The sequence below is a fragment of the Carassius gibelio genome, chromosome B4 (assembly GCF_023724105.1).
Source record: "Carassius gibelio isolate Cgi1373 ecotype wild population from Czech Republic chromosome B4, carGib1.2-hapl.c, whole genome shotgun sequence".
NCBI classification, from domain to species: Eukaryota; Metazoa; Chordata; class Actinopteri; order Cypriniformes; family Cyprinidae; genus Carassius; species Carassius gibelio.
In genome coordinates, this window is record NC_068399.1 from 18,584,821 (window position 1) to 18,611,162 (window position 26,342).

Consider the following 26,342-nt stretch of genomic DNA (forward strand, 5'->3'; position numbering starts at 1 on the left):
TTTGAAGAATGTTGTCAAACGAACAGTCAACTTTCATAATATGGGGGGAAAAGAAAAAACTTTGGAAGCCAATGGCTACCGGCAGCTGTTTGGTTACCAACATTCTTTGAAATATCTTCTTTTGTGTTTAACAGAAACACATCTAGGCACTAAAACGTTCTGAATAAAAAGACTGACCAATTTTTCACAGAAAACAAAGATGCAAAGCAGTTTGTACACATATTTAATATTTTATTAAAAAAGAAGTTATTACAGTTTACTGTACACAGCTATTTAAGAGATTATAATCCTATAGATAAAGAGCATTTGTCCTTTGCGACAGGCATGCCCACTTCACAATGCAAAAGAAAAGAAAAAATAATGGCAAAAATAGAGTGTAAGATTAATGGATAAGGAAATAAAAAGAGCAAATTACCATAATATCTTGGGGAGAAAAAAAAAAACATAAAAAAAAAAAAAAAGTGTATTTTCCTTTTAAGTCAGCGTATCAAACACTAGGTACTAAATACAGATTATTAAAAAACAAAAAAACAATCCATGCTGTGTGCCCACATAAGCCCCATGTCTGAGCACCCTCTTGAAGCACAGGTACAGGGACTAAAGGACTGAACTAGACTGGACTCTACACCGGACTCATGCAAAGTGCACTGGAGAGTTCAACACAAGTGAAAGAGACACGATGCCATTGGCTGAGAGGGTCAGCAGGCGGGGCCTCTGAGGCCACAGCAGCAGCCGAAGACCGATCTCTTCTTCCTCGCTCTTTCTCAGGCAAACAAACAGCTGGAGACCACAACATTAATAACTGCTGTACCCTGGATGTGTGTGTGTGTAAGCACTGGGGGCTTATGGGTGCAAAACACAAAAGACACACTGTAATAATTTATTTCACCCCACCTACTAAAAAGTAAATTTAAATAAAAGAATAATAACTCCCTTCAATCCCAAACATATTTTTTAGCATGTATTACTTGCTCCAAATGAGCATCTCTTTTATTGACATGGGGGGCACAGTAATCCAAAAATTAGTAAATAAATTCTCACCAAAAAAAAGTAAATTTTTAATAATAATGGAAGCACACTTATACATGTTTATTTGAGATTCTCAGACTCTTTAGTCATTTTACTCTGACTTGAGTTAAAAACTAAGTAAAATATATATATATATATATAGTTCAAACTAAATTGTCCATATTTTGTCTCTCATATTAAAGTCTGGGGATCAGAAATGAAGTAGAGAAGCTGAGTTTGTCTTGTTTGTCGGGGATGTGTTGCTAGGCATGGCAAAATGTTTACCATAACAACCAAACCGCAGCAGAGAAGCATTTTCTTCCATACGTGTCTGAAAGATGTGAAACAAAGCCACCTCTAATAGTACGCAGTCTCTCTCTCCTTGTAAGGTAACTTTTTAATACAATACTGCATATAAGTGGTGTTTTTCTTCTTTTACTTGAAAATATGAACAGATTTAGACTCAAAACTGAGACACTTTTCTTTTTTCCATTGCACAATTTGGCCAATTCTTGACTCGGGCTATAACAACATCAAATGTCTAGCCCATAAAACCTAAAAAAAAAAAAAAAAAGAAGAAGAAGAAGAAAAAAAGTTGAGAATATAAAAAGCCACTCCATGAAAAAAAAAAAAAAAAAAAAAAAAACCTTGGCAGCTCTTGATCAAATCACACGAGCTGAACTGAAACACCTCCCCTTAAGCCATTGTTGTTGGGGTCGATGTCCGTTTTTCTCTACACTTCAGCCCCGTTTCATTTACATTTTGGACGATGAGTGAATCTGCAAGTGCATTGTGAGAATACTGCAAAAAACACACATACACAAACTTAATCTGGTTCTTCATGGTACCAACATGCCACTGATGACATCTGCAGATGTTGAAATTCAAAAGCTCTTTATACAGAAGATATCTGCCCCGTTTCCACCCCGTTACTCTTAAAACCCACAAGCCCTTCCGAGGCAGATCTTACCAAATGGGATCCTTCGGATAATATCTGTATTCGGACAAGCAGGTTACAAAACCTAAATCCATATGAACATCTAATTTTGATTTCACCACCCAGTAAAACTAACTAGATCTACATGAGGTCAAACAACAGCTATCATAGTTATGCACAAGCAATAGGAAAAGATGATGAACTCTACAAATGTTAGTAAAAATCTTTTTTTATGTTTTTTTTTTTTGTCTCTTTTCTCTTTAAGGTTTCTTCTAGGCTAGACCAACAAAGTCCTACACGACCACTTCCAAATGTACAAAAGAAAAAGATGCCCGTAAATAGGGAGCGGGTGCGAGACAGAAAGAGGAAAAAGACAAACACTCTGTGCATACATTGTTGGTACAAAATAAACGATTTGTGCTCCGTGAAGCAGGACAGTCACTTCCTGGTCGTTTTGTGAAGGTCACTGTGGAAGCGTAGAGCCGTGTTTGGGTGATGTGGGGCTTCCACAACAACAGAACAAAAGCCAGAAACATCGAGCTAGTGGAAAAGTTGAGCCTCGCTGTGCTAGCCTCTACATCTACATCCTCTTTAAAAAAAAAAAAACGCTCGATGAACTTAAAGGGAGTCATATTGAGATTTTCCACTGGCGCTGTATCGAGGGCTTGATCGGTGAGCGGCGTTCGGTAAAATCCTGATGATTGCTTTAACGTACAGCGTGGAAACGTTCCCAAATAAAAAGAAGAGAGTTCCTCTCTTGAGCGTTTTTATCTTAAAACAGCTGTTTAAAGAGAAAACAAAAAGGAAAATTCAAATAAGGGAGAGACAACCAGGGAAGCTACGTTAATTCAAAAAGACTTGCGTCGGGAAGGTGGATGGAAGTAATGAGGCAAAACGTGTCCGATCCAACTGCAACAACTCCATCTGAGGACCGTCCTGGCAAAAGGTCTAAGCCGAGGGGATTCATGTATCAGAGCATCACGGACACAACTCTCAGTACATTAGTAATATCACAAGGGGACAAAAAAAAAGGGCTCCCCCGTTTAAACACAGCCTCTGTCCGGGCTGTCTGCGTCAGAAAAGTTGGATTAGGGAGGCGATGACATGCATTCCAGCTACGCAGCTACCGACGTGGAATCAAGGGGGAAAACTACAAGCCTTTCTTTTGCTGGGGTGAAGGAGAGGGCGAGTGAAAGAGTGAAAGAGAGAAAGGGGGAAAAAAAACAACCACCAAGAAGTAGAGATAGAACACCTTGAGAGGGTGCTGTATTCATCATCATCAACGCTAGATATCCATAAAAATCCTGGTTTAGTAATAATAATGATAAAAAAAAAAAAAAAATCACCTTGTTTAAATATGAATCTTTTATAGTCTGCTTCGCATGGTTAGGAAATAATATAGTCTCTGTGGTAAAGGGGAGAAACTGTCACCCTTAACTACAACTCCATGTCCTGAGCTTCGTCCTCTGAAAAGTCGGACATGGAGCTTTCTGAAGAAGAGTCGCCCGCTCCTTCCTCCTGCTCCTTCAGAGCCTCCTCTGTTGCATATTTCTGGATGTATTCTGAATAGAAACGGGGATAGAAAGAGATGGATGGGAAAAATATGTTAGACATAGAAAGCAAATATTTCACTACAAAAAAATTATTTAGACAATTAACTCATTTCATCATGTAAAAAAATTAAATTCTAAAATGATGTTTCACACTTCTGTATCGCTAAATTAAATATATGTATGTCTACCTATGTTTAGTCTACCACTCAAAACTATACCATAGCTGCGTTTATTTGATTAAAAAAAAAACAGTAATACTGTGAATATTCGTACAATTTAAAATTTGAAATGTAATTTATTCCTGTGATGACAAATCTGAATTTTTAGCAGCGATTACTCCAATCTTGAGTGTCACGTGATCCTTCAGAAATCATTCAAATATGCTAATTTGGTGCTCAAGAACCATGCATTATTACTATCAGTGTTGTGCTGCTCAATAAAGTAAACATTTTTTTTTAAATAGAAATCTTCTGTAACTTTATAAACATCTTTACTGTCTCTTTGATTAATTGAATGCATCCTTGCTGAACAAAAGTATTGATTTCTTAAAAAAAAAAAAAACACATACTCATCTTTGCAACGCAAAGACAGGAAAAGTCATGAAAAAGCAAAAATCATAAAGACAGGAAATGGTCATGACACTAACATTCATGCTTTTAGAAACAGCTGCCAAGCAAAAAGCAAGCATTCAAATGACAACACATCCAGCATGCTGCTTAAAAATACTACGACATACATGTACTGTTTTTTGTCTTTTTGCAATATTAAAAGTCTTAACTTTTGGCGGAGGAAACGGAATTAAAAGTCAAGACTGATATAGCTTTTACTTTATACTTCTCGTTAGAATGGAAGGTCAGGCTGGGGTCAAGCAAAGCACCTTTCACCAAACAACATGCATCATTTTTAGAGCAGAAGACATCGTAAAACTGTGACGTGAAACATGGTGACAGATAGAAACCCAGAGGCCAGATGGAGGTTAAACGACTGCAACTCTTCCGATCACCTTTGATTTTCTGTTTGTAGTCCTCTGGCCGGTGTAGGTACATGGCTGCGGCGTCCCCGTTCAGAGGGTCGATGGGGTTCGGGTAGGCCAGCAACTGTGGCAAAAATGACTCGAAGATATTGGTGAGATCTGTGAGGAGAGAGAAAGAGAGGAAGTAGCCTTTAATACAGGAGCAGAGCAAAAGTCTTATGAGCCCTGCGTGCAGCACAAAATGGAGGATTTGTGTTGAGTGACATGATTATGGCCTAATCTCCCTTTCGGTGTGGGGGCTGTGGACATAGATCTCTCTCCGTCTTTCTCTTTTTCTCTCATAGCCAGTACTGTGTGTTCTAGCTGTCACTCTATTACACAAACACAACCTGGTCAATGGCACAAAGCAGCTGAGTACATCTAAACCAAATACCAGAATGTACGGTCAGCCGGTCATTAATACAAATGATGACCAGAATGTATATACAACTATTCAAACAAAAACACAAACCAATCAGAATTAGGTATTTCAAAATCTCATCAAAACCAGGCAGCAAACAAACTCAATTACACTACTGCATAAAAGATCAATTAACCATATAGTACCAGTTGAATTATTGCATTATTATATAGACAAAAACAGACAGACATCTGTAAAAAGACCAGACAGCGGTGTTGTGAAAGATAACTGGTGGGATGAGGCCGCTTAAGTGTGGTTGTTTAGTGCTGTTTTCTGACCTTGCAGGACAGGTATTAGCTCATTCAGAGAGGGTAAGAGGATTACAGGGCACCGAGATCCTGTCTAAGAGGCCGGAGACTTTATTCTACTCCTCAGGCAGCATCAGTGCAAGTTATGAGCATTTATTATCAATGTTCATGAAAGCAAACACATGCAGAGTAATCATGCTCACATATACGTACCATAAAGAGCGGTCCATGTCTGGTTGATCACATCTAAACACACAGTCCCTGACCTGGAAAAAGAATAATGGTCTTGGCATTAGAGGGTAGGCAATATGACCAGAATTAACATTATGCCTCGATCTACTCCTATGACACACCATCACATTGTTTTACTTTCACTTAGTGTTAGCAGTTGAATTTTGTGGGTATGCAATCTTTTCTAAACAGCATTTTCTTTGCTCTGTCCAATGGCTTTTTGTGGTAATAGACATCAAAATAATAGATATCACATGAACACAAAACTTTTTGCTTACAATTAGTGCTATGACTGAACTAAAACTACAAATTTCTGTAATAAAAAAAAGCTGGAATAAAATATAAATATTAGATGAAAACTGTGCATGAAAATGTTAGCTTGGCTATACAGGTTTAAATATAAGCACTGAAATAAAACTGATTACATATATATAGAAATATATACACATACACAAAATTAATGAAACCTCAATTTTTTTTTACTAAAAATATACAAATAATGCTAATTATCAACATTAATAATACTATGATGCCATATAAAAAAAATTACAGCTGAAAACAAAAAGGAAAAAAAAATAGACTGCCATCGTTGATGGCAAATGTTTCATGGTGTAAAGGTGGATAAATAAATAAAAACACACACACACACACACACACACACACACAAAGAGAGAGAGAAAACTAATGTATGACTTCCACAGAAGTAAAACAAATGTTTTAGAATAACGTGTGGGTAAAACACATATTAAAAGGTCTAATGTTTTCCTAAGAGCACACCAAAAGGCAAATTAAAAATCTAATTTAGACTAAAAGAGACTTACGCTTCATCGATGTTCGGATGAAAAATCTTGTTCATAAATCCTGTACAGAGTTTGAAGAAGAATGGATGGAGATAGAAATAAAACATTCAGTTGCATAGGTTAATCAATGTCATTTATTTTATTAATTTTCTTATTTGCATTGCATTAATAAGATTTTGGGAGGAAGGGAGTATGCTTAATTGTTATGAATATTGTGACAGATGTCAAACAATGGTCTTAGACACAAAGGACAGCATTTGATTGCACAACAGGCAATTCCTAACCTTTCTCCAACCACACCATCTTTACAGAACATTAAATATGACATCACAGTAAAGTCACATGCTTTTTTTCACCTTTCACACCTTTGAATGTACTCCCATTCATTTCATACACCACACCAACGTGTGTGACTTTAAAAGAGGGCACTCAGCTGCCACTTTTGGATAAATGTTTAGTAATACTTTACCTATAGAAGGAGATTTGAATGGGTATTTGTCTGGAAGATCTACTCGCACCTTCCATACGCCCCCCTCATATGGAGCTGACAGGAAAAACAGAGACACATGACTATTCAAGAAACAATTCACATCTGTTCTAGCATGTAACCGAGACTATGAAAAGACAAGCAATAATCGTATAATGCAAACTCTAGCAAAGAGGTCTTTGTATTCAGAAGTGACAGTGTGAGGGTGTAACAGTAATACTTAATTAGAGGATTATGAATTATATGTGGAATGACACACATGTGGACGGGAAGCTGTGCTGCGTGCGATATAGGGTATGGTGCAACGTGTGCTTGCTCCAAGAATAGCCCCGTGCAATCTGACCCTTGTGGCCAGTAGCTCAAACTACGAAAGGTAAAGCCCAGCCGCAGATAAGACCTGCTCCTACATCTCAAAGCAGAGAAATGAAAGATCGTTAATCGTAAAAGCAGATGATCTGATCTTTAAAGACGGGGTCGCAGACTGTAAACAGTGACGTCATGTCCTAAACCAAGAGTTGTGTAAGATGTGCATGTTTAAATATGCAAATATTAAATATATATACAGATTTTTTTTACATTTTCATTACTACAATATGAGTCTAATAAATAACACGACTGTAGTACTTACAAATAAATACAACTGTCATCATAATAGTAGTAATTCATGTAGTAGTCATAACATAAAATGTGATTTTGTTTTATATACATAAATACATACACGTACGTAAACATTTATTCATTTAAGTAATTCATAAACAATGTTTTTTTTTTTGTTTTACAATAAAGAAAATGGAGGGTATGTGGTTAATTTTTTATGAAAAGAAAATCATTTAGTATAGTATTATAGTATAGTTTCCTTTGATTTGTATAAGTAATAAAAAAAATTGTATTATTACAATTATGACAAATATATTTATTTGTAAATATTACGACATTTTTTTCATAGTATTTCTATTATGCATTAAATAATTCCTCCAATTCAAATTACTATATTGTATATACATTTTTATATTATAATTTTTTTATTTCTATAGTATGTTATTTTTGCATTAAAGTAAAGAGAAATGGAGGTGGGGGACGGTGAAATAAGACCTGTAATGTTTTCATGAGGTTCAATTCAACGTGTGTTTAAATAAGTAAAAAAAATACTTACTTCCTTGTGGTCCATAAAACTTCACTACGAATTCATTGAGTCCACTCAGGATTGTGACTTCATGTTTACTCTCGATGCTAATAGAGACTGTTAAGGCAAATTCAAGAGCTTTGATACAGACTGTAAGCAATTAAAAAAAAGCAAAAAGACAAGAAATTACATTCACAATTCATTTATAGAAAATACTTAAGGGGAAAAAGTTGAAAAAAGTTAAACAAGGTTCAAATAAGAAAGACCCATTCACATCAAAATGACAATTAAACTCAAGTTAAGGAAAGAGACAAGTGGAAGAATGCACCAAAATGACCTTTCGACCCACAAAAAGAGCAGATTTACACCAACAGATCAATCTCTCAAACTGAGATTCTCACTTAGCTTTTATTCTTTGACCATCAATAATTATTAAGAGGTTCAACTCCGGAGATCGGATGGCAAAAACCCAATCCGTGGGTCTGACCCACAGCTCTCCGACTGATGCACACAGGAGGACATCAGGGCAACTCAATACGACACTCCTGTCATTAGCTATGGTTGTCAGGCTGTCACTTCTCATATTGCTGGTGCAGAGAGCAGCAGTCAGACCCTCACTGAGCAAGACAATACATGCTCACCACCACACCAAGTCCATGACAGAGACCCGACGCTCTCAAGGACTCACACACAGTCTGCCATCTCGGCTTGAACACAACATGCATCCAAAACACAGTTCTCAAGCAGAATTTGTCAAGGCTTGCATTTTAATTGAATGAGTTACCGATGCTCTGATTATATCGTGTGTGTGTGTCATGTGTCAGCTGTTGTGTAGGCTGCACCGTGACTCAAACCACACATACATGCTGCCCAGACTGGCTCATGAAGGCAAACATGTTTACGGTCTGTTGAAACTGTGATGTGTCCTGTGACTCGTGTGAGAGTTAACCAGTTGAGTGCTCGTCTCAAGGGTGCCTGTATCAGCTGCTGATTCTGGGCTCCATTGGGAAACAGAGCTGTCATACGAAAGTGGTCGCCTTTAAACATCTGCTGCGAGAGACATCAGGGCTCCAGGGAGAGGTGTGGAAGCCGCTCTCCGTCAGATTATCGTTCATTGTGGCTTTTTGATGCCAGAGTCTCAAGTTGCATGAACTGAATGACTGTAATTATACAGAGATTTATCTCCAAAAATCTGACATTGTGAAGCAAATGAATTGTATACCTTGTGTGGCATTCAATTAATTGGCTCCACAATGTCAGATTTTGTCAGGTTGAAGAGTAATCTTCAAAATGTAATCTCATATATTATTTATATATATGTATATATAATATACACATATATATACACATATACATATAAACACACATATACATACACACACACACACACGTCACTAATTACTCACTCTTAATGCCATTTCATACACGTTTTATTTCTTCTGTGGAAGATAAAGTACCATCGACTTCCACTGTATGTAAGGAATAACTAAAATGCACTGATACATTTCTCAAAATATCTTCCTTCATGTTCCACAGAACAAAGAAGGTCAAACAGGTTTGGAATGACATGAGGGAGAGTAACTGTTGAAAGAATAGAATTCTTTGAGTGAACCAAGTCTAAAATTCTTGTTAAATGAAACAATTTTAAATACACCCATAAAAAAAGTATTTTTTAAAATGAACTGATTTGTTCCTAAGTTCCAAATCCTTTTTTTTTCACTGTATCTATTATACATTTAAAATAGGAGTAAAACGTTTAAGAAAAAACAACAACAACGTTATTTACATTTAATTTAAGGGTTGATAACAGTTTTTCCATTAGCACATTTTACACATTAAGTTTATTATTTTAAATGTGAATTTGTGAACTTATTATTTTTGTTTATTTTTTCTCTTCAGTGAATAATCCCTTCCTTTATTTTTGTATTCCCACTAGTCCTCCACAGTGATGCAAGGGAGCCAGATTGAGAGAGGCTGAGTGTGACACAGAGGGATAGTGTTTTCTTTTTCAAGACACCAGCTGGCTTCTTTGTCAGTTGTAGCTCTAAGAGGCTGTGGTCACCAAGGTGTTAAACATCAAGGGTTTATTTTAGGTTGTGAAGCATCTGCAAAGACTGAGAGAATAGTGGAAGCACCCAGTAAGAGTGTGTTTCTGCACAATGCGTTCATGCTTTCACGTTCACTGATCTAAATCTGAACAACACACAAGCATCATTAGCTGCTTATCCTCAACCAACACTGACTCGCAACAAACGTGATCCTGAAGATTGGACTGATGACTCATGCATAATAAACATGAATTTCACACACCTTTTTTTTTTTTTTTTTAAACACAAGATCAGTTTCCATTCAGGTAGGAATGTAGTCGTCTGGCAGCCTGTACAGGTTGCTCTCGACGAGACTTGGGAGATAAAGAAAGGGGTGAGTGTATGTGTGTGTGTGTGGAGCTTCAGCAGACCTGTTAAAGAATCCGTGCCCATTGCTGAGATCATGAGACCTCCAGTGGAGAAGCACCATGCTGAGCTGTCTGGCTGTGCCCAATGACACGTGGGACTACTTTTTGCCTGTATATTAAGCCTCTTTTGGATAGACACAAAAGCAAATGCTCATGCATGTTCAGACACAGACACAGAAAAGCAGAAGCCTGGAGGCTGCAGGGGTTTTACTCCATTCCTCATGCCTTTGAGGCAGTTTTGGAGCCTGCTGTTTTCCTTCATCCTGAAGACTACACAGGAAGAGATGGATTCATACTGAAAATACAGGTCATATTCCTCTCCACCTTCATCCTTAGGGAGTCATTTATCAGCACTGTACATTACAACCTCTATTGATTTGATAATTCAATTTTCCTTCAATTCTTCATCTGAACTGCAAGGCACGTGTCTCCTCTGAGGCATCGGTGACACAGATTTAAAATAGATCGTTATTAACTGTCTGGAAATCCTGTACGCATTGAAGAACTGGTTGTCATTACCTATTCATCCTCAAGTCACCGCAACAACATATTGAGTTTTTTCCAGCGTGGAACACAAAAGGAGATATTTAGTAGATAGATAGTTTAAGCTGCCCTTTTCCTTACAACAAAACAGGGTGGCAATTTTGACTCCATAAATGTGAAAGAAAAAAAAAAAAAAGTAGAAGACTTTTGAAGCAGCTTTGAGTTAGAAAAGACACAATCCGAGTCATTATTTACTATATATTTCAATGTAAACCTTCAGAAGACTTAAAACCGAACAAACAAGCTGTGTGGACTGCTTTTATGGTGACTTTTGGTATTTTTGAAGCTAGACAGCACCAGTCCCTACTCACTTTCAGTGTTTTTAAAAGAGCACTGTTAACATTCTTCAAAACATCTCTTTTTGCAATTCACTGAAGCAAGAATGTCACAGCATTAATTAAGACTAAAACTATTAAAAGTCATTTTTAGTATTTTAAATAAATCTGAAATAAAAAAATAAATAATAGACAAAACATTTAAAAAGAATGTGGCAACTAATTAGAATTAAAATCGCAAACTAAAAATAAATGTATCAATTTTAATTTATTCAAGCCTAAGTTTAGTCTACTCAACTACTTGTATAGTTCTTATAAAGCGAAACCACATTGTACTATTTATCACAGCAGTGGTGCATCCCTTCCCCAAACATGCAGGCAAGAGAAATGCTGTGTTTTCTTTGACGGCACCTCTGATAATGTTAAATTCTCATAAACAAGGGTTTAACCCCTGCCCAAGGCTCAATCCGGCTGCTGACAAAGCAGCCCAATTGTGTTCTCTTCTCACAAAATGCTGTCTTGGCACCCACCTGTTTTCACCCATCTCAACGCTCCCTCCCCCTTCAATGGATTTGTATGGATTAAGCCATAACCTACAGGAGACCCATGGCCCAGTGTTCCTTTTGCGCACATGTATAATCTAATCACACTAAACAGACTGATCAATCACCTCATTTAAAAATATCAGAGACATTTATGGAACGAGAGCGAGCACCACTCACATTAGCACTGAAACAACACACGCTTAGACATGGATTCCTACTAGCTGTTGTGGTTGGTTGCACAATGCTGTCTTATGCATACATGATTATGAGTGTTTATAAGCCTGTGTGAATGAACAGGTCCAGACAAGCACATGTCTAGGTATATGATCTTACAGAGAAGCACACTTTTTCTGCTTTGTACTTTGGGTTAAAAAAGAAAGAAAAAAAGAAAGACAATTTGTGTAAATGGTCACCCCATGCAGAGGAAAACCACAGGGGGTTCACCTTCTTTTAGAAGTCTGTTGTGAGAAAACAACATACTCGCCTGGACAGACAAATGAGCGACCAACCCAGCATGGAAAGAAAGACATTGACTTTATGCTCAAATAAACACTTATTGTGCAGTAAGAACTATTTTGGTCTTTCTGTCAACTTGATAAATAAAATAAAAAAAGTTTTTGGAGCTTCCATCTGAACTACATATTGTTTTATGAACAGCATCAGAAGTCTTTGCCAACATATGCATTTAACTTTTTTTTTTTTTTTTACTTTTTTACAGTTTGATCGTTACACATTACAAGTACTTATTATAGTAATAACAATAAGGTGTACATAATTACATGCAACTAACCCTAAACCAATCACAAATTAAACCTTAACTTACAAGTACGTATATTAATATTACTCAGAACTTAACGGTATAATTTCACTGTAACAAGAACAATTTAAAATAAAACTGCAACCAAAAATTCAAAAACTTTATAATTTCTTAGATTTCAAATCATCAAACTAATTACACTATTCGATGTATAAAGTTAAATAGACATAAAAAATGTAAATACAGGTATGCAGTCTGTGGAGTGCATTCTCAGTCATTTAGAAAGTTGACGGCCACCACGCTGAATCACAGCATGAGCCACAGGGTACAGTTAGAATTAAATCGGTCTCATGCAAAAAAAAAAAAAAAAAAAAAGACACAAACACAATAGCCAGGTTTACCCCCTCCCTGCAGGAGCAAATCCCTCCGTGTTCATTCTGGATAACCAAGGATGAAAACAGTGGGCAGACATCAACTGCCAAGACACGGCGGCGTAGCAGCATGTTCTTTTCTGAGACGCATTCATTCATCATTACAGACAAACACAGAGAGGAGGGAATCTTGTTCTCTGACACCCAATGCTAACGGCTGGCCTTGGGGTGCAGGCTAAATATTTACCCACTGCCAACAGGGTGGAAAACACTGTCTGCTTGTTAGTGCCACATTATTTACAGATGATTAAAGGCAATACATCACTATTATACCGCAGGCCAGTTCGGTACATGTTAGAGCGTCTGAGTAAAAGATTTGTGGTTTAAAATATTTATGTGTATGCCAAAGGCTGTGGTCATCCTGTCCGAAGAGTTTCTATTTTGTAATCCACTCCACTGCTAATGTTGGTTAAAAAAACCGGCTGGAGCTAGTGGTGCACATCTACAAAACAGACAGGCCCTCACACAAGCTAAATGTACTAACTATTTTTATTTAAACCTCATATTAAGGTATAATTGTGTTCCAAACTTACCACCTGGAATTTTCCAAATGCTTCCCTAACACCGAACAAGCCTGGACACAATTTTTCAATGCATTTTCTAATAAGGAAACTTCTACAAACAGATAGGCAGCTAGCTAGCTTAATACCATTAGCTAACGGTAATTAGCTACTCTGCATCCTGCTTGTCATGATTCATGAACTTCTCTGCTGAATCTCAAGGATTTTGTCAGATAGATTGTTAAATTTCGCAAGCAACACATTTTCCATTAGCAATAGTGCAGCGATGTCCAAAGCACACTAACTTTTTGTTGGTCAACATGGCACTTTGCATGACTAGCTTGAACCCATGTGAAAATTGTTTTATGAAATCTTTGGTTCTTGAGCGAAATACCAGATCATATGGATTTCTAATAAAATGACTGAATTTCACTTGCGAAATTTCGCATGAAGGAAAATTTGAATTTTATGGGTTCTCCAGAAGCATATACTAACAGTACCCAACAAGAGTTCACTTATACTGACGTTGAAAATTAAATTTCAGAACTGTTACACTTTAAGAGAAGAGTGACTTTTTGCAAAGAGGGCAGACTGTTTTTTTTCTCTCTTGGTGCCATGCAGTCATAAGCACACTATTTTGCTCAAGTTGGGCAGATGAAAGACAGGAAGTGTGGCAGTTTTTAGTCTGCAAGATGCTAAGAGGAAGTACATGGGTTCACTGATGGAGAAACAGACAAGACGCACTTTAAGGTTTAAGATTCCATTCAACCATCTAGCGATAATGCGTGTCATGATTTGCATCAGGTGAAATAGGGTTCAAAAGACAGACGTCAAACCCAACAGGGAAGCCATCTATGGTCAATTCCAGTACCCCAAAAACAACTTCCTATCCTAGTGTAACCTCACACCCTTCCCCAGCTGTCTGGCTCAATGACTCGCTGTGTAAGTCTGCTCTTCTCAGAACTGAAGTTCTGCTGTGTGCAGCTTACCTCTGGAGTCACATGCATGAAAGTCCAAGGATTTTCCTCGAATCTGGTTAGATCTCAGAAAGAGATTCGGTTAATTAGTGAAAAGTGTGCATTATTACAGTGACCATTCCTGAAAAGAACTGCATAAAAATCTCCCTTCCCTTCTCTTAACTCTATCCATTTGGGCTCTATTTTATTTCCTAATTAACTAGCTCTCATTTGATCAGCAGGCACATGCACAGCTCTGAGCCTGTTATTATCTCTCCTGGACATCTGCTGCACTCCAGACTAAGGCTAGGCAAAATATCAAATATTAATTATATAGTTGTGATTTGGCTGGTGATATGAAATCAAGTAACATTATGAATATGACAATTATTTTAAGCATTAATGGCTCCTTGGCTATCATGTTTCTTAAAGACTGTGCCGTTAGAAAAAAATTTGCAGTAGTCCTTGCCAATTAGTATGCATGCCTTAATAGCAATTAAAAGGGATTAATAGTAACAGTCATTTAAATTTCAATGAATGTTTGATTTATTTCCTTAAATTAGCTCAAACTGTTCATTCCAATTAATTAAGTGAACAACTCAACGGTCATCATCCTTAAAAATTAAATAATTACATAAAAAAAAACATGTTAATAATTTAATATACTTTAAAACTAAGTCTTAGTTGTCATATTAAACATTTGAAATATATATATAGCAACAATAATATGCATTTAAAATATACAGTATACTGTGTATAGTGGAAAATAATTAATGTGGATATATGCATTACTGTAAATAAATAAATATTCTTTCCTGCTTCCCTTCAATGAAAAACAATGTTAAAAACCTTGGTTATTTTAAAAACTAGATTTTAACTTGTCATAGTTCTTACATTAAGCATTTGAAATATACATGGTAACAATGGCTGTTTGCCATAGCAATTGCCACCATGCAATTCGAGTAAATTTATACAGATATCAAATATAATTTTCTTTCTTTCTTTTTTTTTTTTTTTTTTTTTAATCTAGCTACATCACACAGTCCTACGCCAGAACAGAAACACCACACTGCTGTGACACATGTGATACACTATACCACATTAAAGCACATACTCAGAGAAGTGCACTCAAGGAGTGCAAACATTTATATAGGCTATGTGGGACTGTTGTAGATGTGTGCACAACTCTAGATATGTCTGTTTGCATTATGTCTCATAAAGGCATAGTCATCTTTAGCCATCTTCACTAAAGAACTGTTGAATAAACATTGCCAGTATGTACCATACGTGTGCATTTGTTGATCTGAAAGTGAGCAGCAGCTGCCTGGTTATATGTGTGTGTGTGTGTGTGTGTGTGTGTGTGTGTGTGTGTGTGTATAAGAGCGGATGAGTGAGGAGGGGGGAAGAGAGTGGAATCTGGCTCTACAGTTCACTTTCAGTAAAACACAACCCAGGGCCTTAAGGGATGAAACTGTTTACCTGTAAGATTGGCAACCTCTTCCACATCATCTTTTATAGAATTAACTAAGCATTAACCTACTGCAGCCACTCAGGAAACCACAGCAGGAAATTAATATTACTAAGACTTTTCATTTACATTATCAGTGGCATTACGAACTACAGAAGACAAGTGATTTAGAGAATGAATGATGGGTCTTTATGAAGTCATGAAGTGAGTTTCAGATCGAAACTAACCCTAACCTACTAAAAAAAAAAAAAAGAAAAAAAGAAAAGAAAAGACAAACCAGTGACCAAAATATAGCCTATTATTAGTGGTTGATAAAGTATAAAAGGAAGCATATGGGTGAAGGCTGGTATAAATTTGATATGTTGTTTTAGTATTACTGAGATTTTTTTAGAATTTATATTTCAGATAACTAAAACCATTAAATATAATTGTTAACTATAATAAAACCCTGGTTGATATGGGATTTAAAAGATAGCAAATTATAATTATTCCAAAAATTAATTTGAAATGTATATTAATTACAATTAATATAAAAATAAGGAAATTAGAAAATCTGAATTTGCTAAAAATGTAATACAATTAAATCAATAATAATAGCTTTCATTAATGGTAGTCTGATGCTTCTTAAAATGTTTATGTAATGACATGCATGCATTCAAATGGCATGCATTTAATCTATATTAAAGAAGTTATAAAAAGATGTTATCTTGCCATAACATAACTACTAATAAAATGATCCAACAACTATGAACAGGAAGAATTCATAGTTTTTTTTCCTTTAATGATGTTTTCTCTTTTCAAGATTTGATGGCATCTTTCTCTATAATGATTTTTTTTATTTTATTTTGCACAACATAATAACGACTAATAAAATGATCCAACAAGTATGAACAAGCAATATTAATAATTTTTTTTACCTTAATGATGTTGTCTCTTTTCAAGATTTGCTGGCATCTTTATCATTGTAATAATTTTTTTCCATTTTTTTTTTTTTTTTTATCTTGCGCAACATAATTACTACTAATAAAATGAGTACAAGTATGATCAGACAGTAATAATATTTTTGTTTTTTTCCCTTAATGAAATTGCCCCTTTCATAAGATCATATATATATATATATATATATATATATATATATATATATATATATATATATATATATATATATATATATATATATATAATTAATTATTATATTATTATTTTTTTTTATGTTAACCAGTTGATCTTAAACAGCAGTGATAGTGGTGACCATCACTGCTGGCCTCCGAGTCCAGCTGACCTCTGGCCTATCTAGCCCAAATGGACGCTAACCTTAAACACGACAGGCCGTGCCCTCTAAATAAGTGGAGCTGTTGTAAAACAGTGCTCTGGGCAGTCACATACGTGTCATTTCACACAGGGTCACGTAAAGACCTGGAGTCCAAATCCTGACCTGAACATAATAATGCTTTCTGTTGGCAATACTGGAGTACAAATAGCTAGATGCAGTTAGATAGTGTTTGCTCACACTAACAGGATACAGCCTGAACATATCGAGCATTTGGAGTCAAGCGGATTGCAATTTTGAAACTTTAACTAAAATCTTACACAATAGATTTGACCATTTTTTAACTTCGATTATCTGAAGGAAAAGTGTTTATGCCAGACATGATTTATGTGAAGGTTTTGCATCAGTAATTTTATTGTTACCTGAAACTATTTAAAATAGATTTCGATAAGGTGAAATACAAATATTTATGAAAACTTTTTTTTTTTTTAATGCCAATTAACCGAAATAAAACAGGTTTACGTTGAAGTAAAAAAAAAAAAAAAAAAAAATTCCTAAAAACCAAAACAAATGAAGGCTAAATAGAATAAAAACTAAAAAAAAAAATTTAAAGTGTAAAAATAAAGGCCAATTCAACATATTAATAAACACTATAATAGTATATAAACAATACAAAAATAACTGCCTGGCATATGATTTCCTCTGTTGTTACCTTAAGAACAGGAAATGACATCATGGAACCTGACATGGCTCACGTTTTCTGCAGTTAAAATGGTTTCAGATGTGCATGTCTGTAGCAATAGTCTCTTGCACAAACCAATATAATGGGACCCGACAGACCTTCGCTTTTAATCTAACACCAGCAGCTGAGTTCATTACGGTTCTGATTCATTTGAGGTGCACTTTATTGTTCACTGCAGGAGAAATGATTGCTACTTGGAATCAGTGTTACTTTTTCCTGAAAGCCATTTTCAGAAGGACCCCACACACACACATTATGGTCTTCTTCTAATAACCAAACTCTCTATGAAACGTACACACAATACGTTACATAAATGAGGCCATAAAGTTTACAGTGGAGGCATCACAAGGCTCCGCTTCTATTATGAGTTACAGAATCTCCTGTGAGAGATCTTGATCTCTTTCCTGCTCTCTTAGGGCCGGCTCCTGAGAACACACAAACCAGCCAAACACTGCCTCTTGCCAGAATCTCAATCACATGCTGTGGCCAAGTGGACCCTGCTCTTATTTCCATAGACAAACAGCAACGAAACCGAGTGCCACAATGAGCTTTCATCAATATTACCCTGTCTGATGCTGCTTAAAACGTTTATTTCCTCCTTCGGCATACTGACCCGAATTGCATTAAATAGAATTTCCTAAACTGTTTTATACTTTTAAAGTATTGCACCAAGAATTTAGTTTCAACAACTTGCTAAACATTAACAATGCTACCTTTTCGAGGAGTAAAAAATGGTCTAATCTTATAATGCTATAAATATTTACCATAATAATTACACATACAATGCTAATGTTAAAGGCTGTAGAGGTTATATACAAGTTTTTTTTCTTAATAACATTGTCTCTTTACAAGATTTGCTGACATCTTCATCTCTATAGGGTTTTTTCTGGCTGCTCCAAACAGGTTTCTGTGGGTGGAAAAGGGCAGGGTCCATCAGCATGCAACACACCATGGCTCAAGCAACCATATCACCTGAAACATCCTGCAGCTACACGATAAAACGCCTGTGCACTCAGCTGATTACACCACGACTCGTACAAATGCAAAACTTCTCCATCAAATAAGGGCACCTAAGATTGACATATTATACATAAGTATAGCCATTACAGTCTAATTTAGGTTACTAAGATATTCATATACATCAAAGCTAATCTGATTATCTAGTTTCACCTTCATCTGCAGCATTTACATTTGATCTAACAGATAATCGTTGTGTGTTTTGGACTGCTGTAAAACAACCCTTCCATTCTCAAAAGGGAAAAAAAGCGCACACGCGGCGCAGCCCCAAACATCATCAGACAAAGAGAGGAACTTCAGTCCATCTGCTTTCAGCCTGAGGTTGGCCATGCGTGCAGGAAACTGCAGTGTTATTGTGGGATTACAGAGGGCCTCAAATCTCCCACTGTCAAGGGGCAGATGCATCCACGACCCGACCGTTTGCCCTCCCTGTCCGTCAAACCCACTTGAACAGAAACAATCCTTTACAGCCAATAAGCTCATCTACATTTAGACTCTTGCAGATCAAATGAAATTTGAAAATGAAGTGATACGCTTTTGACATAGAAACTGAAACGAGAGAGATTTTATACAAAACTGAAAATGATGTCCTGATTTACCTACTCGCCCTCGACACTATCCAAAAACCATATAACGTTCTCCATCCAAGGAATACAAAAGAGATGTTTAGCAGAATGTTCAGGCTACTGTTTTGCACACCATCAAAGAGAATAGCTAATCCAATTGGAAAGCTACACAAAAAGACAAATGAATAAATGACAATAAATAAAATGAATTAATAACTAAAAATGAATGATTATAACAAAGACATTATAAAATAAAAACAACTAAATTAATAAATAAATACTAAATATAAAAAAATTATTAGTGCTGGGCAATGATTAATTGTGATTAATAGAATCCAAAGTAAAAGTTTTTATGTATGTAATGTGTGTGTAGTGTGTATATTTATCATGTATAAATTGCTAGCTCCATTCTCTACCAGTGGAGCTCAACAGGATATCAATGTTTGGTAAACCTGACACCAAGCGTCAGCCTTTCAAAGCCATTTCAGTTCAACACGCACATTCTAACAGCAAATACAGATGAGATTGATGGGGAATATCGTTCAGTGGCAGCCGTCAGACAGGTACTAATACAGCAGCAGCACAGTCATAAGACTCCATGGGCATATGAAAGCAGGCTGGGGAAGGCCGGATGTCAGCTCATGCACAAAGAGGCCGATCGCACCAGATAAAGCCTTCGACTGGTCTTACACACCGGGGCCTCTGCCTCAGCACCACAGGGATCCGATCCACTCCAACAAACACAGGGGGCATTTCTAATGTCCCTGGTTTTCCATGTTGGCAGGGGCCCCGGAAAACTTTCGCTGCTCCCTGCATCTTTCCTCAATGTAGCAGAGCCGAACAATGGGTGCTGGTACACTAGGAATCCCCCTCCCCCTCACATACATGGAGCTGAAATGTTCAGGCCGACAGCATGACTGAAACACAACCAACTGTTTTAACAACCAACAGCCTTACAGGGGAATTCATACCACAGAGCTCACTTACATTAACAAATCCTGTTTACAAACAGCGATGCCTGGACGTCTCAGAGAAGGTGGGATTGAGTAATCGTCTTTGTAACTAACAGTCAATCTCTTTATTTTTCCTGTGTACAATGCCTTATGTGGCCTTTGTTTGCTTGTCTAAAGACTTGGCAGTCAAACAAGAAGATAGAAACGCAAAGCATTCCTGAAGGAGACTTGCTTTCAATTTATAATCCTCTACTTGTTTCCTAGTAGTCAAGATTAAAGAAGGACTGCACAATAGGAACACCTAGATATTTTAAGTGTTTGCATATTCAAAGTGATGCCAGTGGCCATTTTGCAGACTATAAAACAGGCCCTAAATGCTCTTATTCGCCAAACTATTGCTCACAGTGGAAGCAAGTTTACAAAAATCCAGCACAAAAATCACCTGATTACAGATCAACAAGTTGTGCATGAAAAATAACAAGCAGTCATGGATCTACTGCACACCTTGATATACAAAGCTCGAACCCGGCACAAGTCATCAAATCAAAAAGGTTACACCTTCTGAACACTGAACTTAACATGATACCATGTTCTAACCACATGTAAATGCTGCAAGTGTCCAGTACATATTATTTTTGGTGCCACATTGAAATGCTTCACGACATGGCACAATCAGAACATTTTTTATATTTAATATGCCATGCGAAGTAGAAGTTTGGGCTAATGAGATTGTACTTTGGGAAGGGCTACTTAGCATGACACTACATTATATCTAACAACTTGAAATTGAATGTAAGAGACTTATGGCTAGTTCAGATTCAGTGCGTTATATATTTCTATAGAGACAGTGAAAACAAACACTAAGACTTGCGTAAGTTATTTAAAAATAATATTTAATTTCGCTCAAAGGTTCCTTATTTACTCTCCCTTTTACTTTTGGTTTTTAACTTCTAATTTCAATTTGAGCTGAAGGAAATAATTCTTCTTGAATTATTTTGTAAAAGCTTTAGTCTGACTGAATCAGACCATATTTTGTGAAGCTGAACTAAAAGACCTAGATAATGCATTTGTAGCTTGGATTAGTCCATTAGGAATATACATAACATATTAAACAAAGATGCAAACTGTATATAAGAAACAACTGAAATAAAAAACTTTTGGTACAGTACGTCTGTTTAACAGTTGCATTCAAGTCTAAAAAGGAATAATCAAATGTAAAAAAAAGCACTGTGTAGCCTTCACTATATGAATTAAATATATTGTACAGTGATTCTTATTAAAGCTTAACAAGTTATTCAGTCAAGAGCCGTGAGTGATCATCTCATTTGCGTTGTCCATTTGATTAACATAAGCGACACGCAACATTTAATCCCTTAAATATTTTGATTCCTTTTAGTAACACACACACACACATATATATACACATATATATATAATTTATTAATTTTTTCTGTTCAGTAATTCAACAAGTGGAAGTCATATTTCACATGATAAATTATGTTCATAGCACAAATGGTGTACAAAAGTTTAGTGGTTTTATTTTTTTTAAAAAATTATAATAAAGCTAGGCCTATTTTCAAGCACTAAGAAATCAATGTAGATCAAAATAATAATAATAGCGAAAAAGACTAGTTAAACTCTGAGGTGTCGAGTGAAATCTTAGTAATGGAATAGATTTCAAAATGACAAATCATTACACTCAGTAGGTGAACTGACCTTGCTAGCTAGAGCGCTTTGGTTACAGTTGCTCTAGCTAATTAGATAAAGACTTGGTTTGGCAAAAAAAAACCTTGAGATAAGAACCACTAGAGCTCAGTCCACACTGATTAAATCAGGAGGTCTTTGAGTCCCAGATAAATAAATTAAAAAGACCTCTATCTCTCAGTGAACAGACGATAGGCTAAATCAGAAGTGCAACAGATGTTACACAACATATTGACATTATGCTATTCCATGCTGCCCTGTCAAAGCTAACAGCCAGCTTTGACCTGTTCTAACATGTTTCAGAAGTATCTGTTGATGTCAAAGATGGGTCATCATCTCTCTCTTGCTCGAGCTTAGGAAGTGCTTAAGGCAGCTCGGCACGGCGAGGTCATTATGACATTCAATTTGCGAATTCCCAGTTGAGCGTGATCCAGATCCGCAGCTCTCTGGTGCCCACAGCAAATTACTGAGCGTGGATCACGGTGTCCGATCATAACAGCAACTTAACGGCACTGCTGCTTGCCCTTCATAAGAGAATGCAGAAAACAACTTACACATGGAAAGCTCCACATCCCAGTTACAAACACTTGTCCCAAGCAACAGGAGGCACTTTCGAAACCTGCTCCCAGTTGTCACACGTCTGTCGGTTTCCCCTTAAGGGTATTTGGTATTTAAAATGTGTTTTCTCATGGCTGTCAGCGTGTATTCTGGGGGAGGGTGGGCTTGTTTGCATGGGTTTTGCAATGACAGAAATGTGACTGTCCACCCACCATATTGTTGCATAGCTGTCCTAGATCCTGTGAATAAATTCTCACATGATTAAGCTAATGTAAATGTGACAAACATCACCAAACTGAGCAGTTTTGAGTGATTAGACTCCTCTCAATTGCCATTAATATGTCAGCCAACAGGTGACCGGACAGCCTGGACAATTAAAGTGGTCTTGTTCTCTTCTAGTGAAAGGTTTGTGGGGAACAGCTGACCAAAATAATACAGGAAGCTAAATTACATCATTACTGTAATTATCTCTCCATGTGTGTGTGTGTGTTTGTGTGTGTATTCCACCTCCGAACTTCCTTAAAATACTTTAAGAGGAAACTTTTAGGTCATTCTTGCCACCTGCTTGAAGGGCTCTAAAAAGTTGCCCTTGCCATCAGCTGTTTTTAGTAATTAAAGCCCTTCACCTTTAACCTCTACCCTCAGCTCCAGAAGTGTGTATTTTCTGCACTAATAGCAATACCAAACAGGTTTCCCTAGTACTATTGGTTTATAAACGGATGACACCACCTCTAAACTCATAGGGGCACTTTTCTTAGCTTCCTTGTTGCTAGTATTTACCCCATTCATTTTATACCTCAAAAAAAAAATTTTTTTAAACTACAAGGTGAATCGCAACATTATAAACTTTGATTTGAAGCATATAAGTATTTAAAATCGGGCAAAAAGACAAAAGTACAAGATTGTGCCTTTGAACTATGGGCTGAGACAGCTTTAATGAGGGAAAGAACTACAATCCCAAGAAGCACTGCAAATGACAATCAAAAAATAACGATGAAGTACTATATGACTCAAAGATGTTGCTTATAGAAATAATATACATTTTTACTATAAAATAAGCATATTATACATTAAAATTTGAGAGTGCAGGAGTCTGACTTGTTTACGTCATTCAAGTGCTTCATGGAAGTGGGCGGTTCTTTTGCCGTGATTAGCTTCTGATTGAAGGAGATTTCTCTGGGGAATGATGGGTAATGTAGGTTTTCCACCAGGAATTCTGCTGCAGATACACGATTATAAAAAAAAAAAAAAAAAAAAAAAAAGTTAAAATGATGTGAATTATTGCTTCAACAACACCATTAACGACCTTCCCAGCTAGCGGATCTTTCCCAATCTCTCTCCCACTTCACCTCCTATAAAGTCCTATCATAATTAAAAATGCCAAAAATAGTGATATATAAATGATATTTACTTTTAGAACATAGGAACAGCAATGTTTTCACAGATCTACACCGTTCACACTTTTTTTAATTTTATTTAGAGCAATTAACCTAATAATAGCTTAAAGATAAATGTCAATTAATATTATACAGGAAAACAGTATTATTTGACATCGGAAAAAACACACCTCGGGTTTAACTAGGAAATACTGTCACTCAACTCAATGTTTAAGCCCACCTACTTGCAGTTTCCGGGTAGTAACAGAGCGGCCAATCATAAGGCTAGTTCCTACTGCTCCAGACAAAAACATAACGAGACATTCCCAGAGCCTTTCAGGACTTTACAAACATCTCAAAGAGTGTTTTATATTTTACTTTTTAATATAAATACATAAGACGAGCAGTACACAGCTCTGAGTCGCATGACGACAGTCAGAAGACAGACAACTTTCTCGAGCTTTAAAGCAAACAAATAAATGCGGGTTTCTTTTGTTTAAAACAGCTCGACATAACTGCACTTCATGAATGATCAACCATACGTTTAAAAGACCAAAAGAACGACGTGTTCTAGATGCTTAGACAAAAACCTCAACAAAACACACTGACAGCACAGCCAAACCACATTAGGAAAAAAGGCATGTTACACGCATAATAGCCACGGCACTCTTGAGCACAAGTGGACGAAAAACAACTCCACAAAACTTTTGCTGTTTGTCAGTTATGTCATACAAACTATAATGATTTTTATGGACTAGTGACATAGAGACAAACATCCGCACCCAACCACAGTAGCAACAACACGACTTCCCCTGTTCTCATGTCAAAAGGTTTAAAATCAGAAAAAGAAAGATGGTAAATACAGGCTAAATTTCCTGTCAAAACATTTAACCCCCAAACGAGAACATTCGAGCTTCACAAAAGCCAGAAAAAGAAAAACACATTCAGACATGAATATAAAACGACGCCGAATGTGAAGTTTGTCATTTGTTGTTATTTAAAGAGCATTTTAAAATGTCTAACGTATATTTAAATCAACAATTTGTATGTGAGGATCTCTTTTGTTTTCGTGTAATACACACAAATCCGTCTTAAAATAGCTCGAAAGGCTAACAAATGTCTGTTTTGATTATAACACGGCAACAAAAACAATCAACAAATAAATAAATAACTGGCTTGTGAGGTTGTGCTAGCTCGCTAGCAGGCCAAATGCACAGTAACATTCACCATTTTGTTCAAAAACACGTCTAATTTTTTCAGAGATCATACAAATATCGATATCCGATCAGTATCTATACAAATACGTGTTTAAATTCTGTGGATGTCAAGCTCTGGGGTGGATTTGGAGAGAAAAGCTATGACAAAACACTCAAAGGACACTAAACAAGAGATCTGCTATAAATAATCCTCAACATTTCTGCCTTTGAACGCTGACAACAAACAAATCCCGTCGAGAAAAATCAGATTTGTAGGTTAAGTTGTGTTATTTGAGAAATGGACGTTTATGAGTCTTGGCTTTGTTGCTTGGCCGCACTGGCAACCATCAAAACACTTTTGTCGTCAAAAGCTGATCACCATCCAATAAACCATTACACTGGCTTTGACAACTGTTTTTCAGACCAGACGGGCGCCCAAAATGGGTTTAAAGCAGTAGTAGAAGCGTTTTAGGGCTGTTTTCACGAACACTGGAGGTGTTTGACGGCAATAGCGTTACAGTAATTATGTTGTTTATATTTTAAAGGATACAGTTTCACCACGTCGGTGTCCATTCGTCTTTTGCCCGGACTTGGAGACGACATCGTTATATACTCCTCTTTCTGATGACCAAAGCTCGAATCTTTTGCGACTGATTCTCGATCCCTTAGCCTCTACCGAAACTGTATAGTTTTGCACATTGGCACACGGCAAGCTGTCGTTCCGAGAGTTTTCGCCCTCCACTTTCTGTCCGCAGCGGATAGCACTGGTAGTCCTCTGCCCACACTGCGCTCTCTCTCACACACACAGCTATCTATCCCTCCGCCGATGACGTCACGTCTACTCGACGAAAGGTGTCCCCCTCCTTCTATGCGGTGTTTCGGGTGACGTCATAAACAGCGGACGACTCACATTTGTAGTATATTTGCAAAATTGTAGTCTTGGATGACTACAATGCAATTATCTTTAATATAAAAGCTGTTGTTTTACCGAACATATTTATTTTGTATTTATGTGTATTTGTATTTAAACGGATTTAGTGATCAATTCTGGTACTAATATATATATATATATATAAAACCATTTCCCCTCTTTTATTTGTATTTTTTAAATAACTAATAATAACTAAATAATAATATAGCATTTTACAAGTCATAGAAACCAAAGGTTAAAAAGGTGGAGTACCCCTTTGAGACAGCATAATGACAAGAC

At 36.6% G+C, this 26,342-nt stretch overlaps 1 protein-coding gene across 1 annotated transcript; it reads right to left on the reverse strand.

Moving 5' to 3' along the window:
- Positions 1-210: 210 nt before the first annotated feature.
- On the reverse strand, positions 211-25,967 carry ube2h (ubiquitin-conjugating enzyme E2H (UBC8 homolog, yeast)). The gene is made up of 7 exons (XM_052554410.1): positions 25,683-25,967; positions 7,851-7,927; positions 6,680-6,754; positions 6,232-6,271; positions 5,393-5,445; positions 4,502-4,630; positions 211-3,507 (listed from the first exon to the last, which is right to left on the reverse strand). Exons 1-7 carry the CDS (start codon positions 25,733-25,735, stop codon positions 3,383-3,385), a joined length of 552 nt encoding a protein of 183 aa, XP_052410370.1. The 5' UTR covers positions 25,736-25,967; the 3' UTR covers positions 211-3,382.
- Between the last annotated feature and the right edge of the window lie 375 nt (positions 25,968-26,342).